The sequence below is a fragment of the Coenobita brevimanus genome, chromosome 101, assembly GCF_032717465.1.
Source record: "Coenobita brevimanus isolate Jiangsu-jjx chromosome 101, ASM3271746v2, whole genome shotgun sequence".
NCBI lineage: Eukaryota > Metazoa > Arthropoda > Malacostraca > Decapoda > Coenobitidae > Coenobita > Coenobita brevimanus.
Window position 1 is genome coordinate 68,878,052 of NC_137054.1, and position 18,066 is coordinate 68,896,117.

The 18,066-nt window shown below is 41.9% G+C and overlaps 1 protein-coding gene across 1 annotated transcript in view; it reads right to left on the reverse strand.

Moving 5' to 3' along the window:
- Positions 1 to 18,066, reverse strand: part of LOC145414974 (WD repeat domain phosphoinositide-interacting protein 3) — a 42,939-nt gene that overhangs the window by 12,724 nt on the left and 12,149 nt on the right. Inside the window, exons 3-7 of the mRNA XM_080284388.1 lie at positions 17,762 to 17,944; positions 16,197 to 16,343; positions 13,935 to 14,064; positions 12,838 to 12,942; positions 7,267 to 7,385 (exon numbers count right to left, since the gene is read on the reverse strand). Of these exons, the coding sequence (XP_080140514.1) occupies positions 7,267 to 7,385; positions 12,838 to 12,942; positions 13,935 to 14,064; positions 16,197 to 16,343; positions 17,762 to 17,944 (684 nt within the window). The remainder of the gene's footprint in view (positions 1 to 7,266; positions 7,386 to 12,837; positions 12,943 to 13,934; positions 14,065 to 16,196; positions 16,344 to 17,761; positions 17,945 to 18,066) is intronic.

The following is an 18,066-nucleotide window of genomic DNA, read 5'->3' on the forward strand; positions in this document are numbered from 1 at the left end:
CCTTTGCCTGGCATAAACCCAAACTACATCTCATCAATATTCACTCTTTCCCTTTTCATATCTTCCATGACTCTCTCCATCACCTTTATTATCTTGTCCAAAAGTTTTATGCCTTTATAATTTCCTCTTTCCAGGGCATCACCCTTCCCCTTATACACATTTACAAGCACACTCTTTGGCCAGTCATCTGGGAGAGCTCACTCATATACAGTATAATCAGATTTATCAAATCAGTTCATCCTTACTGTTCACCGTTACCTTTCTTTCATCATTCTTCAGCCACTGCTCACCTATGAAATCCTTGTTTTCCCTCTTTGATTGATCTGCCCCCTTAAATACCATATTCTTCCTTTCAGCACTTTTGGTTAGCCAGTAAAAGTTGTTATTGTGATTCACCAATTACCAGGTGATCAGATAACGGGTGTGCAGTACTGAGTGCTCTGGTATCAATGCTGGATTGAGACTGAGGTGTGTGATGTCCCCATGGCTAGTTCAAAAAGAAACAAACACACACACACACACATACTGTACACATATATTCAAGCAGGTCTTGTTGGACAGGTGGGATGCATTGATGAAGGATTGCTTGGATAGTGAAAACTCATATAACATAGCATGTAAGTTATAGGAAAAACAGGGTTAGGCTGACAGATCCCTTACCAACCTAGGTCCAGGTAATTTTACTGAAGAATAAAGATTAGAAACACCTTACACACACCTATAACACTACCATATCAATCAATCAATCATTTCCTGTGGCACCCTCGGGGATGCATAGGGCCTCGATGAACTCACACCACCACATCCTATCTTGTGCTAACTCCTCAAGATCTCCCCAACACTCATCTCCAGCTTCCCGTCTCATTGTCCTCACCCACGTCTCTTTTGGCCTTCCTCTACCTCTCCTACCAGGTGCCACCCACCCTGGTGTACCTCGTACTATTCCCTGTCTCCTATACACATGTCCTAGCCACTTCCATCGTGAGAATCTAACATATTCATCGATCGGCTGCACTCCCGTTATTTCTCTAATTCTACTATTTGGTATCCTTTCCCACCACTTAACTCCTAATATTCTTCTAAGTGCTTTATTTTCAAACACCAAGAATTTATTTTCCATAGTCACTGTGCTGTACCAAGACTCGTGTCCATAAATTAAGATACTCCTAACCATTATAGGACTACATAATAGATAGATAAATAAATAGATAGATAGAGAGACAGATAGAAGCAGGAAGTCAAATGATGAGAAGGTGTTGTGTTTGCGAGAAGCGAGCAGCGCTAAACGCTTACACGGAGGAAAGCTGACGACAGCGGCCAGTAAGGAGATGATGCAGTTAGCTGTCAGCAGTCCTCTCGTGAGAAAGTTCTGTTGCCGTGAGGAACATACGTGACACACACACCCTACTACACCAGATGTTAGGAAAGAGAGTTTAGAAGGAGACAAGCGACCCTAGAGAGAGGTCGAGACGGAGATTAGCCTTAGAACAGAGAGAGAGAGAGATAGCGAGACAGGGAGGTAGCTACCCAGGACTTATACTATTATACCTGTTTAATATTTCCAAGACAAATAAAAATAGTCCCATACTATTCTTTACCTCTCCTGTCACTACATGACATCTGGTGGGGAAACTACTACAAGATATAAAAGCCGCTCGACCACAAGTCTAAAATATACTTCTCTACAAGTAACTACAAAGTCTTTATGACACCATTACCTTATAAAGTTTGATTTTTGTATGCACAGAGAAATTGTTATTATTCCAAATATTTTCAAGCATTCCCATTGCCTGATTAGCCTTCTTTAACCTTTCCTCGAATTCAAAGTTCAAAGAACCATCCTTGGCTAAATAAGTACCTAAATATTTAAACCTATCAACTTGCTTTACAACCATACCTCCAATTACACATTCCTGCGCATTTTCCATATTCATATTGATTATTTCAGTTTTTCCACAATTAATAACCAAACCCACCTTGCGACCTTCACTCACCAAACAGTCCAACACTCTCTGCATCTCTTCTGGCCCATCACAAATCAAAACTATATCATCTGCATAATCTAAATCCAAAAGTTTCCTGTTCTCTCCCCAAAGTATACCTGCACCAGTTTCTGTTCCAACACGTTTCATAATGTAATCAATGACTACCATCTACCCTATAATAATACCTAATTATGGAAGGAGCAAATAGCATGAACAAAGTATGAAAACTTACTTGTCAAGCAGTACAAGCGCTGCCTGGTTGAGCCACCCCTAAGTCTCTCCACCATCTCTGGGGCTGACTAAATTTTCTCTCAACGAGGTACATGAGAGAAAAAGGTGGTGGCAGCGGTATGGAGTGACTAAAGATCTCCCTCCCTCGTCTCACTTGCTAGAGAAATTGGGAGAACCTCCACCTCCATGGTAAATTCTCGAAGCTTGTCAGGGTCAGGGGAGATTGGGGACTGGGTGCTTGTGACTTGAGGAGACAGTGACTAGGGATGTGGCAGCAGTCAAAGATGATGAGGACCTGCTCCTGACAACAGACTCTCCTTTAAAGACAACACCCTTACCCATGGAGGTAATAGTCTGCAACAATGCCATTTCCTTGTGACTAGTGGAGAGCTGTGGTTCAGGTGGTGGTGGTCATGTCAGAGTGAAGAAATGATTGAGTGCTGTGTTGCCCTGGTCCTTTTTTGCAGGTAAAGCTCCTGGTATGCACTCACTGCCTGCATTAGTCTGGCCTAGCATTCCAGAGTTCTATCCATCTGTGGGTCATGATCCATTGCCAGGTCAGCTGTGTGTTTGGCAGCTGGTGTAAGAGACAGAGAGAGAACGAGCAAGCAAGGTGGGGAGTGGAATGAGAGGGCAGGAGGTGAGGACTTTGCAAACTCCCTCCCACACATCTCTGTCACAGCTCTGCTGAGTCTGTGGTGGGAAACGGTGAGCTTCTCGAATTTTCCACTTGCACCAAATCATTTTCTTGAAACTTCAGATTTTCGTGCTAACATCACCAAATTAGGTTCTAAATTGCCCATTCTCATATCATCAGTTTCTCACGGTGCGGATACTCGTATAAAACAATCCACCTGTGTTTACTGCCCATATATACCGGTATATGCATATTGAACACAGTAGTATCAATGGCTGGGGTCATGAGAGAGTTTAAACTCATGCTGTGGAGAGAGGAAGCATATCGTATCATTATAAAGGTTCCAGCATGCTTGCATGCATTGGCCTTGGTCACCTAAAGGCAGCTCTACATGCTGCCCAATCTCTGGCAGCCTCTCTCTTCAGTCTCTTATCTCTGAGGTCCTACTCTATGACCTTGTCACAGGACTTTTTTGGTCTGCCATTTGCAATTCTACCCCCAGTGTTCACACTTCTCACTTTCTGCACCCAACTGTCATCCTCCCTCCTCTCCACATGTCCAAACCATCTCAATCTGCCCCTTCTCATCACAGTACCAACAAATTCCAGTTCCATCCTTTCTCTCACTTCTTTAGTCATAAACCTGTCCCCCCCAGGCCTCGCATTCAAGGATGCAAATGGAAGGCAATTACTGTAATAGTGAAGAGTGCAGACTCTCAAATCTGATGTAAATGAATTTATGAGTGGCACAGATCAAAACTGGATATGAGTAACATGATGGTTGGTGACGAAAGAGGTGATTCTGAGAGTGGTAAATGGAAAGACAAGCTAATGAAAGAGCTTTTAAATACAGTAGGCTCGCACAATGCGCGAGAGATTGGGCGGTCCACAACCTCATGCACTGGGAATTCGTGCACTGAGAATACATAATCTTATGGGAAAAATTACATATGGGCGGTACCCCCTAATACTTGGACATTTTTTGGCCCTTAGAGACATAAAAAAGGTCAAATTTTTCAGACATTGTACTACAGATACTGTATAGCTGCAATAACAAAAATATGGGCAGTCACCTTAACAACGGTAGACAACAGGCCTGATGGATTTAAACAACAAGAGTTCTGAGGCGTGGCAACGTACTTACAGTTCCCCCGCCACCACCCCGGCCGCACCACGCTTGTTTAACGGTTGCCAATGTTGTATTATTCCAGGCTTTGACGAAGAAATTTACGGTCTGTTGAATGTTACATTTCTTCCAGAATGCAGCAACAGTCATTATGGTGGGGGTTGCAGGTATGCCAGGTGAAGCAGGTGAGTCAGGTGGGGCTGTGAAGGTGGAGAGGGAGGCGGCTGGTGAGTCAGGTGGGGCAGTGGAGGACGGAGGTGGGCGAGTCAGGGGAGGTGGTGAGGGGAGGATCCTCCCTCTCCTCGCTACTGCTCATATTTTCGGCAATTTCCTTCATCTCTTCTTGCTTGTTTGTTTCATTCCTCATCTTGTTATGGACGTATTGGCAGTATAACAACTTGGTATTCACGAAATAAACATTATTATTATAGAAACTGGGTATCTATTCTAACTTACTGTTATTGCCGAAAACGTTATTATTGAAGCTGTTATTGGCGATATCTTATTGTAGACTCCTCTTGAGCACATTCCCCATGAGTCTCTAGGTCACTATTGGCGCGTTGTGTGTGGGGGGGGTTGCGTACTGATGGAAAATGGCGTTTTTAAGCCATGTCTTGCCTCTACCTCGTGTTTTGTGGGGTAAACTCGCGCATTCAAGGTTTTTCGTTATGATTTTTGGTCACTCGCGCACAATGCGATTCGCGCACTGTGATGACGCGCACTGGGCGAGCCTACTGTATATACATAAAAGGTGCAAAGGACGTGGGTAGTAGAATGAGACAGGGAAAAAGGTAGCCTGTGCTATGAAGGCAACGATACAAAATAAAGGCCTGAGTATGTAGGCTGCAAGAGACCTGAATGAAGGTGTGTTAGTGCCAACATTAACATATGGATGTGAGACTATGGTAAGGCATGAGTGCAAAAGGTCATGAGTAAAAGTAGTAGAAATAAAACAACTGAGGAATGGGTATTCGGTGCATAAAGTGGACAGAGTATGACACAATGGGATTCATGAAAAGTATGGAAGTCTGTTGGTTATATGGTAGACAGTGTATTTAGATGGTATAGATAATGAAACAAATGTATGTGGGTGAGTTTGAAAGTGGGAGAAGGGGTAGTATACCAAGAAGGTAAATGGATATGGTAAATGAGTGTGCGAGAAAGCAAGGTATGGTAGCTGATAGGCTTATGGAATTGACTATGGACAAAGTTAGCACCATTATTTAAATCTTATAGTTGGTAAGCCAACTTTGTTCGGCAAATGTATGACTATGGAAAGAACTCCATTCATTCATACTACAATGCCAGTTTGCTGTGTCATGAGTGTAGGAGCCTGGGGTCAGGCTATGCAGTCCCTGCCCTGAGCAGTCTCGTGTAAACTAGGGACACCAACCACCCTTGGACATAAACTTATACAGCAGAGGTGTCAAACTGGTGGCTTGCGGGCCACATGTGGCCCTTGAAGAGGAAAAGAGTGGCCAATGACTTAAGAAAAAATGTGAAAAAACAAATGGAAAATCCCATAAAATTTACCATATGATCAAGTGAACAAATATTACACCACTGTTAGGAAATATTAATTTATAATTTAATTGAAAAAAAAAAGCATTTGAATAATTTATTGGTGAACAAATATGTCACAAAACTTTCAATTAAATACTATCAATAACTTGAGGCAGAAGCCAATGTCACTCCAAGGGTTAGAAGGCATAACAAACTTCTCTGAACCACATAAACCATGTACTGTATATTTTTCCATCCATCCATCATCCAATCCTATGTCATCCCATGAGAAGCATAGGAACCCGGGGCTAGGCAAGTTGGTCCTGACACTCAAGATGAGTGTGACCAGCCTCACTCATCCCTGAGTGGCAATTCATGGGCAATAAACCTCAACCACCACTTGGATATAAACCTACACAGGCTCAAACTGATTGAAGCACCTTAATTACCCACTAAACCACCAGGCGCCATAATCTGGTCATATGGTTATCGTCCAATGTGGCAAATGGTTTCCTGGTGTAAAGGAAACCATTTTGCTTGTCACTCAGTGTAGAGTCACCCACAGGCAGAAGGAAGAGGAAAGAATGAAGGAAAGAAAGACAGAATAGGGAGTGTAAGGTCACCCGTCGGCAGAAGAGGAAAGAATGAAGGAAAGAAAGACAGAATAGGGAGTGTAAGGTCACCCGTCGGCAGAAGAGGAAAGAATGAAGGAAAGAAAGACAGAAAAGGAAGGATGGAAGACAGGAAAGGGCAGATACCCAAAGCAGCACTACATCGACTGAGTGGACGGTGAGCATCCTCACCTACCACAAATGTTTGTTTTTAGTTAATATATAACTCACTTCACTATGTACTCCTTTCATAGACCTACACTGATTCTGATAAAGTTAGGTAGATTTGGCCCTCAGGAAATCAACAGAACTGAAGTGTGGCCCTTGGGATGGATTGAGTGTGACACCACTGCTGAACAGACAACACCTGGTTGGAGCACCTTAACCCACTACAGCACCAGCGTCAATTTCATTTAATGGCTACCACCCAAGGAAGGAAGTGGTGTCCCAGGTAACTGGAAACAATTTGGTTTGATACTCTGGTAGCACTACACTGAGTGGGTGGATGGAGGGTACCCTTACCTGCCACCAAAATGAAAGGAACAATGAGGAAACATAATCCCTAAGAACTAGTGACCCTTGTGTGTAATGTCCACCAAAATGAAAGGAACAATGAGGAAACATAATCCCTAAGAACTAGTGACCCTTGTGTGTAATGTCCTATAACTTCTTCACACACTAACACCACAACACCATGAGAGGATGCTGACTTTACTACATGGGGGGGGGGGGGAATTATTATGTTTCTGAGTGGAGGGGTATGCTGCTGATACTTGTTCCACTTCTGTAATTTGCCTTTGTTTGTCTGTGGAATCTACCCACCCTATCTTAATGTGGAAAAAATGGAAAGCAAGTTCAGGACGAGAAAGCTGCTGCTGATGAAAATGTTCCACGTGCTACAAATGACAATGCTTGATTTTATGCGAATTAAATTAGACCTAAGTGCATGGGTTTTATGCCGCAGTTACTGAAATCAGAGAGCAACATAAAAAATAATGAATTTAGTGAGCCTTGTACACATACCAGTAGAAACAGGGTACTGGATGTTTTAGAAATTTTATCTTCCAAATGGAGAACAATGTACTGTACATTAGTGAGTGGCTAAGAATAATGTTATAGTATACCAACAACAATAAATAGCCAATCAATATGATAATAATGGCATCAAACATACCTATAACAGAGTTGCTAGTAGGTCCAAAGGCACATATACACTGTGATCCACCAGGCACCTCAAATTTGCAGAAGCTCCACTTGCTCATGAAGTACTTGGGCAGGAATGATGCAGCCAGGCTGTTGAGGAAAATAATACAGTAAACTACAGGACTTCAAAATCTGTCACGATTGTACAAAAGAGTATACATAAATAGCAAAACAATGAAGATAAATGGGTCAAAGCCTCAAAGTTATCTACATAACATCATATTATTCTAAATGCAAATGTGGATGGCCTGATAGCCTCATCTAGTTCATTAACCATTTTACAGTAAAGATGCACATACTGCAAATCCTCATTACGCGCTTGCTCAGTATTCGATCATTCACTTATATGATCAAAGCAAAGCGCAAATCCTAACTGAATAAAAAATGTGTACTGTATTCAGGAATAAAGAAACTACAGTCAGGAAATAATTTAGAATGCAGCTCACTTGCTTGAATACACTCTTGTCATAATCACACTGAGTGTGGACCATACCATCCATCCCTCTCCTCCACCCCATCTATTGTATTACATTCTTCACTACCACACAACACTCCACTACAATAATAAATGCATGTCACTCACTCCACATACATCCAGTCTTACCTTTCTCAATTCTTTCATAAAATCAAATATTTTCTAGACCATTCATGCCATTCATCTGCAGTGACAAAAATGAAACGCAAAAACAAAAGCATCCCTGTGGAAACCAAATAATCTAAAGGGTTCAGAGGCATCATGGAATGTCTGTCGGTAGTTTGAAGGATGTGTGTGTGTGGGGGAGGGGGGATGGTGGAGACTATGAGTAGGAGGTGGGTGGATGTTTGTTGCCAACACGAAGTCAAATTCAAGGGAGGGTCAGCTAGGATGATTACTGGGGGGTACTGTAAGTAAAAGCTATTTTGGAAAGGAAAAGTAAATGGCTATGATGGTGTCGGTGTGTTGATTGAGGAGAAGTAGGTGGAATGTGTCATGAATGTAATGAGAGTAAATGAAAAGATTACAGCAGTGAAAATATTGTTTGGTAAAATCATTATTTTAATTATATTAGTGTATTCTCCACACCCTGGTTTGGATGATGAAGAAAAAGATAAGATTCTGGGAAGACTTCATATGTGTGGTTGGTGGTTTGGGGGATGATGAACTTGTAGTTTTTGTTGGGGATTTAGATGGTCATATGGGTGATGCAGCTCAAAGATATGAAGGGGTACAAGGGGGATGTGCATAAGGTACGAGGAATGCAGAAGGGGAAAGGATATTTGAATTTGAGAAGGCAAATGGGTAATTACTGCGCTCCAATCGGATTGAGCCAGTGAAGGTTTAAATCCAAGGGATGGTTGGGGTTGACTGCTCATGTAATGCCACTCAGGGATGAGTAAAGGCTGGTCACTCTCATCTTAATGTCAGGACAAACTGCCTAGCCCCCGCCTCCTACGTTCCTCATGGGGCAATGTAGGACTGGATGATGGATGAATAAATATGATTGTGTGCAACATGCATTTTAGGTAAAGAGTAGGCTGATTACATGTGAGTCTAGGGGTAAGAATGTAGTAACCAGATGGACTATTTTCTAGTTAGGGGGGCTGATAAAAGGTTGGTGAAAGATATTAAAGTTATAGGGAGTGAAGAGAGTGTGCAGCAACACAAATTACTGGTATGTGACATGATGCTAAAGGAGCAGGTGGTGAAGAAGGGGACCTATGCATCCAAGAGGAAAATGTGGAAGTTTAAACAATCATGCAGTAAGGGATTCCTTCTATAGAGAGATAAGTAGAGTGGCAGCTGAACAGACAGTCATCGACAGAAGTGTTCATTAGCAGTACGGAACTCTGAGGAACAATCTCTTCAGAGTTACTGATTCAGTGTGTGACCTCGAAGACATGTGGTAACAAGGTGGTGAGATGAAGCTGTAAAAGCCACAATTAGGGAGAAAAGAAGACTTTTCAGGGAATGGAAAAGTGATGATAACAAACAGGAATACTTGGCTGCCAGGCACTGGGTCAGAAAAGAGGTACTGTATACAGGACAAAATCTAAGTCTTAGAGAGTTTTACTGGATAATCCAAATAGCGCCAGAAGGAAGAATGTGGTATTTAAGGTGGCATAGGCGAACAATGTTTGGAGAATGAAGGAAAGGTAGTGGTGGACAGTGAAGATATTAAAGACGACTGGAGACAGGATTATAAGCGGTTGCTGAATGAGGAGTTTGACTGGAACAGGGAAGGTTTGCAGTCAGCAGATCCAATGTTTGGCCCTTGGCCTCTGATTCTGCTACTATGAGCAGGGCACGTGACAGGATGCAGTTAGGGAAGGTGGCGGGTGCATCTGGGTTGACTGATGACAAATTTAGTTATATATAAGTGTGTTGTCCCACACAGCTGACTGAAAAGTGTGACTGTAAAGGTGCATATGGGGAAGGGTGATGCCCTGGAATGAGGATTATATGCAGTGCTGCTTTGGGTGTCTGCCCTTTCCTCTCTTCCATCCTTCTTCTACTGTCTTTTTTTCTTTCATTCTTTCCTCTTCCTTCTGCCTACAGGTGAATTTACACTTCCTCTCGTCTGTCTGTCCTTCCTTCTGCCTACGAGTTACTCTACACTGAATGACTACACCAGGAAACCTATTACTACGCTGGGTGGTAGCCAAATAACCATATTATGGCGTCTGATGATTTAGTGGGTAATTTAGGCGCTCCAATCAGCTTGAGATGGTGTGGGTTTATATCCAGGGGGTAGGTGGAATTTATTGCTCATGTAATGCCACTCAGGGATAAGTGAGGCAGGTAACTCTCATCTTAAATGTCATCCTCTTCATACTCTTCATGGCATTGAACAACTTCCCATTTACTCCATAATTCTTAATACTTTCCACAATCACTGTCTATCCACCTTGCCATATGCTTTCTCTAAATCCATGAGGGTCACATACAACTTCTTTCCCTTCTCTAAAAACTTTTCCATTAAAAACCTGTGAATGAATATCTGTCTGATCTACACCAACGCTTCCCTTCCTAAAACCTCCCTGTTCTTCTCCAACTGCTTCCTCTGTTATTTCCCTAACTCAGTCACTAAGTATCCTACCATATACTTTTCCCATTACACTAAGAAGACAAATGCCCATAAGATTACCACACACTTCTTTTTCCCCTTTTCCTTTATACAGGAGAATAATTATACCTGACTTCCAATCCTCCAGCACTTTATCTTCTTCCCAGGCCAATCTGCACATCTTCCATAAATCTACATGGCTAAAATTATGGACCATGAAATGGTTTGTGTACATTTGATCACCTGCTTGCCCTCCCCCACACACACATATCACTCTCTGCCTGCCTCTTGTCTCTCTCACCTCGTTGCCACCATTCACTATGTACTTTTTCTTGTTCCAACTAAGTATTTTATTACTATATACTATTGAAATAGTTTTCACATACCTCTAGGTAGATAAGTCATCATCTGAAGATGACCCCTTTCCCAACACCCAAACAATGCTCAGCTGCCTGTCATGGTAAGTGACCACCACTTACTTACCACTCTGTACACTCTAAACTTTTTTTTATGCACAGTGATGATCTTACAGGTTGTACGTGCACATCAGTGAATCCTAGGTATGATCAGGAGGGGATAAATTTTTTCAAGATGGCCAAGGGGGGGGGGGGGAGATTCTGGGATTTCACCACACCCGTTGGCCATATAACATGGGTTTCAATAGAACGTTTGTGTTTCAATTTGCACAGTTAAATTTCCAGATACATATGTCATGCAAATTGGGTGTCTACTGTATACCACAAGGTATATACACTCAACCCTCGGCTATCACGGGTTCCGCTATAGCATATCTCGCTATCACACCTATATAAAAAACTACCCAAATACTTTTATCATGCACTAAATGCAGGCTATCGCGCACCGCAAATGTTCGAAAATTTCAAAAAGGCCAGGCTCCAGTGCTCCGCCCAGCCAACAAAAGCTTCACTCCGTGATTGGTCGTGTGACGTCAGCGCCAGCCGAGTGCTGATTGGCCGCCCGACCGAGTCTCCTGCCCACCAAACCATTCAAGTGTGCGCCCTCAGACCATGAAGAGTGATAGCATGAACAATAACCTTTTTTATGATATGACCATGGCCAACGTACCCCCTCCCATCACCCAACATTATGCTGTGGCACCTGGCAGGGAAATAAAGAAGAGGAAGAACCTAAGTTATGCAGATAAACTGGAAATGTGAAACTTATAGAGAATGGTGAGACCAAGCCAAGTGTGGGGAAGAAACATAACATCAATGAATCAACTGTGAGGGGTATTTATAAGAATTGTGATCACATCATAAAACATGCTCATTTTTAGACTATTACATATTAATATGTGGTACAAAAAAGGTATCTTAGGGGTAAATATTGAGGTCATGGCACCAATTAGAATTATTACCATAAGTTCTTCAATTCGGCTATCACGGTTTCGGCTATAGCGCAACCATAGCGGGACCAATTGGGAGTGATAGCCGTGGGTTGAGTGTAGTTTGCATCACAAACATCCTTAAGTCAATAAAATTATGAAACAACATGGAACATGGAGCACCTGGGCTTATCCTTCTCCCTCTGTTTCATAAACCAGCTGAAGTTATGTACAACTTTCATATTGTGAGGTACTTCAACTGTTTTTCAGTTTCAATACTGTGAGGTACGGTACTTCAACTGTTTTGCAATTTTTTTGAGTGATGGTGTCATTAAACAAGTCTGATTTAGAGACAAAACTCAAAAGAGAGAAGATGGATAAGCTTTAACATAAGACAGAGTATTAAAAGATTTTTTAAAGCCGACACAAAATGAAAACACTAAGCATGAAGTTAAAGAAGTGGTATTAAAAGATGAGACAATTCATTTTGATATTCTGGTTCACATAGTACAGGGGGTGGCAATGCAATCCAGATGAAACAGTGTGATGTCATTTATAGTAATCTGTTGGGGTGTGGCTGTAGTGTAAAAGAGTGAAAGTCTGAGTTGAGGTAAGGGTGTTGTTCTGGCATGAAACAAAACTGGAGAGACTTCCAATTCATACTAGAGGTGGGCTAACAATTTAAGGGGGTTTTTATGCTGCCCTTTGGTTACTGGCATACAATACCAGGGGCTGTTGTTGTTTTTGATGTTACAATTGCAGCTCATCAGGACATGAACCCAGTGGACTCTAACTGGTCACTTCCATAGGTCTTCTGCTGAGGCTGTACAGCTGTCTAGGTAGACACTGTGGTGTCTGTGTAAGATACTGCATTGGAGTATAGGCATAGTGAACTGCTGTGAGACGTGTTTTGTGCTGGTGCCAGTATTGTAGCAGGGGGAGGGGGGGGAGGCGGACACTGGGGAAAAAAATGACTTTGACTGAGGGACTCTGCATTAAACTCCATAACAGATGGTAACTTTCTGTACAACAACCTTCTGACAACTTACAATCAACCACCTGAAAAATATTCAAACTTAATAACACAAACAAACAGCTCTTGGCAAATACCAATAACAATAGAGAATATTTATATGGAAAACTAAGATCTTACCTGGACTGCTTGTTTTTCTTGTCTTCATCCTCTGTAGCAAATATGTGCACAGTCCCATGGTCACTGGATACACACAGCAGTGAAGAATCTTGACTGAAGTTGATGCTGAAATATTCCATATAAACAAACAAAAAATTATGAAATGCTTCCTCTCACAGAATCCTCATATTGTACAAAGATTAACCATGTTAAAGCTGATGTATTCTAGGAACTGGATGCTAAATCAAATGCCAAATCCAGCTACTTACTTCCTAACAATTACTGGAGGTTGCTGAGAAATAAAGGCATCTAATATGTGTACTAGATTTGTAAAACTGTGAAGATATCAGCATGAACACTGTTTGCTTAAGACTGAGTTTCCTGCCACATAGTGATGACTGTATGACCAGTTACCAAGACTGTAGCAACACTTCACTCTCATAGTAGGATAATGATGGGATGTCATTTCGTGACAACTCAAAGGAAATGTAAAGTTATTTATTGAAGAATCTGATGAAGACACATTTTAGGGCTATCCGAACCAGTGGTTTGGACAGAGTGGAACTGGGTCATGCAGACAATACATGAAAAGAAAAATGATAAAGCAGCAGGCACATTTGGCATCACAGCCAAAATGCTGTTGAAGTCATCTCGTGAGCAGGGAAAAGAACTTGTTACAACCTTATAAACACAATAGTACATGACTGTGAAGTACAGTACCCAGAGATTTGGGTTCACCTAAATCATGAGCTACTACAAGGGTGACAGTAATGCCTTAGACAGATGAAATCCTAGATGATTGAAGCAGATGGATCATGTAATAAATGTGATGGAATGTATCACAGACACAATAGTATCAGCTTTCCTCTCTTCCTATTTCTCCCAACTTTCCTCTCACTTTCTATTACTTTTCTTTGTTTTCAGGAGGCTTTACACTAAGTGACAAGCTTAATGGTTTCCTGTGGGTCAGGAAACAGGAAACCATTTACAACACTGGGCAGTAACCACAGAACCAACCCATATGTGTTCCCTACATGTGTCAATGAGTGGGTTGGCTACGGGACCATGATGTCTGGCTATAAATAGATAGATAGAATATGGCATTTCATATACCTTACCAATAAATAGTTGCAGCATTTGCTCCTCTGCGAAGTTCGTTTAGCTGAGTTCCTGTGGCTGTGTCAAAAATTCTAATCAATGTTCCCTTCTCTGACGCTGTGGCTAATCTTGTTCCAGGTAGGTTGAGAGCTGAAAAATAGTGCCTTAGTTATAGAATACTGTATACATTTAAATAATATTTCTGAATCTTCATTCATCAACATCATCATCATCCAGACCTTCTTTCCCATCTCAAGGTGAGGTTAGGTACAGTCCACAGAGTCAGGGGGTGGGGGGTAGGGAGGGGGAGAGAGAGAGAGAGAGAGAGAGAATTACATTAGGTACTATATATATATATATATATATATATATATATATATATACATACACACACACACATTCCTCATGGGGCAATGTAGGATTGGATGATGATGAATACACACACACACACACACACACACACACACACACAAATATATTATATATACAGGCAGACCCCGAGAAACGATACCCCAGTATAGCGATGGGGGTTGAAATACCACCATACTCCACCTGATGATGGCCGCGCCCCAGTTTAACGATAGCTTCTATGACATCCTGTCCAGGAGTGATGGGCCAAAATTTTGAATCATGCTCATTCCCGCGGCTAACTAAACCTGCCCACCTCCTCCCAGGACAAGCAGAAACACTCGCGCAGCCCCCAGCGCCATCGCTCACCCCGCGCATACCCATATCATTCTTCTCGCACCAGCTGTCTCTGAGTGAACAACTCTCTTACCCTCGCCCAGTTATGCAAGCTGCTATCGTGGTGCATCATAACTGTGTCCCAGCAGTGCCGTGAGTAGGGCAGTGATACTTATTGTGTATGGAGTGTGATTTTGTGTGAATTTTGGCCTACATAAACGTGTGATCATGTCTGGTGAGAGCACTGCACGTGGTGGTGCTAGTAGTGGTGCTAGTGGTGACCCTAGACAGGGTGGTAAGTGGCCTGCTAGTGTTGGTGCTGGTGATGTTCCTGCGAAGCATGCTCGTCAAACTGTGTCACTGGATGTGAAATTAGATGTTCTTAAGCGCCACTACAGAGGCAGCACTCTGCCACTCCATCGCTACTTTCCTCGCCCCAGCCTCGATCTCCCAAACCACATCGGCCACTGCCTCTGTCTCCCTCGCCACGATGTGAGCCACCGCATCTGTCTCCCTCGCTACCTCGTCAGTCATCACAGTGATCTCCCTCGCCACCTCACCAGTCATCATAGCTGTCTCCCTCACCAACTCGTCTGTCATCGCATCGTACCCCATTGCCACCTCCTGATTCATAGCATCACACCCCATCGCCACCTCCAGAGCCAGTGATTTTTCATGCTACACCACAGTCTCGCATCCGTATGTTAAAACTGGCACTAACACTCCTTCATGAAAGCCTCGTGGAGCTGCAAAACTCACCACTTCAACACTAACACCCACAGTCCATTTTTAATAAACGCTAGGGGTGCCTCATACAGTACTAGTGCACTGTTATTATCAGTGGCAATTTTACAGTGTCAGCGGGTCTTATGGCTGATCAGTAAAGCATGTTATAAAGAAATTCAAATCCTTAAACTGTTCCGTGCCCCAAATGGAAACAGAATATGCATTCATAGGACAGCAGACCACATCTCTATCGACTCATCTGCCACCGTACCTTGTCCTATCATTTATACAATATCCCCCTGCTCCCTTCCTGCCTCATAAATGGTATGAAGTTGCTTGCACTATAAGTACTGGTACAGAGATTCTCGTTAACTAATAAAGTGTTTCTTGCCCATGATTCCTGCCTCTTTTAACACTTTTTATGTTATGCAAGGGTTGCATACTTAGTGTTCTATCTCCACTTCCCCTAGGGCAAAGTAACAGGAATCTGAGAATCTGGGCAGGTAAGACACCTAGGCTATAAGAGTGCGCAATGGTATAGCAAGATGGATCAAACAAATTTATAATTTAAGTAGGAATGGACATACTAAATTACTACCGCAAATACAAACAGGATGTCTACAGGGCAAATCTCTATGAGAAAATCTAAGGAAAATGTCAGCAGAAAGGTTCCTGCAGTTACCGTGGAAAACAAGGAAAGAAATAAATTATTTATGGGAGAAAAGAAGAGAAATATGATGAATTAAAAGAGATAAGATAATCATGCAGTTGTCTAGAGAAATTTCTGATAATATCATCCTCCATCTAAAGGTTCACAAGAGGGAATATATTATCAGAGAAGGAAAAAATGATAATACGAACACCAACATTACCTAGACAACTGAGAGGTGAGTCATGCGCCAAGATGTCTTCTGGTGATTTCTCTGTGTTTGCCAAATCAATGACAAGAACATGACCAGTGCGGGGCCCAGGGAATGCCAGCAGTGAATTGTTGCTGTTGGGGCACAACACACACAGACCTGAAAGAATCAAGAAATGACCAATATTTATTTATAAAAAAAGACATTCATCTCAAATAGCCCCAAATACTACATAAACCTCATAAACAAAACTCCATGGTTACATAATAATAATTTACTATCTTACCATTCAGCTGCAACAGTCTCAGCTATACTGTTAATTAACTATGTGAAAAGTTGAAGTAAATATTAAATAATAACTTGGTGCTACAACAACTCAGTCATATGGTGATGGGTGGAGGGGAGGATGAAACTGTCATCTCTATAATGAATGCTGAGCTATAACTACAGCTAAATATTAAACTATGGTGCTTGACATACAGGAGTGCTGTGTAAATGATGCAAGGCCATAGCTCTGTCCTATTCTGAGACTTGAGCTGAGGAAAATATGATGCAAAAGGACGAAAATCTCCAGCTAGTAAGTAACTACAGTATAAGAATACACATAAGCGATATCTGCCAAAATTGCTGCTTCCTGATGATGAAAAGTAAAGCTCATATTACAGTGATGGGAAAAAAAAAATCTTCAAATGAAACTCAAATAACTGGTGCTAGAAATAATTTTCGGAGTAAATAAAACCTGAAAAAGCATATTAACAAATAGTCATTCCTTATCTAACATTCCTTCATTCAGAGCAACATATTTTTCATGCTACAGCTACTAATCATTAGTCAGGATGGGCGGTGATGGGCCAGCGTTGTTACAACTCACACTGGAACTATTTCAATACTGTATATCACTTCGCTATTTCTTTAGCTTGCTTATGAATTTTATCACTTAATACATACAGAAGCACTGCCATAACTCACATACACATTCATATAATTTATAAAGGCTCCAACATGCTTGCATGCATCACTCAACGGCAGCTCTCTACGTTGCTCAATCTTTGGCAGTATCCCTATTCAGTCACTTCTCCCTGAGGTCACACTCTATGACTTAATCCCCAGTCTTTTTAGGTCTGCCTCTCACAACCCTACCCCCGACATTCACACTTCTGAACTTACACTGCCAATTGTCATCCTCCATTTCTCAACATGCCCAAACCATCTCGATCTACCCCTCCTCATCACAACACCAATACATTCCAGTCCAATCCTTCCTCTCAACTCTTCAGTTGTTATCTTAACCCTCCCAGGCCTTGCAATCAAGGCTGCATCTAATCACTGTCATTTCTGTACATTAAAGCCAATGATTAGATGGATGTGTAGTGCATCCTTGAGTGCAGGGCCTGTTTATTTACAGAATCATACATGATATCTTTAAAACTAAGAAGGTAATCTGTTTGTGTTGGTAAAGACCATCACTTAATGTAATTCAGTAACATAATATAGTAGTTTTTATAAGCATATCTGAGGAGCTAATTGAGGAATTGCTGTATATAGCTAAATAAAACAATGTTAAAGGCCATAGCTACCTTTCGGGTTGTTTGCAGTGTCAAATACATGGAGCTGATGGGGGTTGGAAGTAAATGTGAAAACCTTGATCATGGTATCAAGGATTACTACAATGCGGTCCCTTCGCAGCCGCACCCCACGCACCTCCGATGCAAACTCTAGCTCTATCACATGCTTCTTCTTCAGGTCGTCCCATACCATTACTGCAAATTGTATCATCATCATCATTATCACCATCCAAAGCCTATATTCCCACTTTTAAAAATAGAATGCCAATGTATAGGCATCAAAAGTCTTGCCATCATTACAACAAAATCTTATGTCA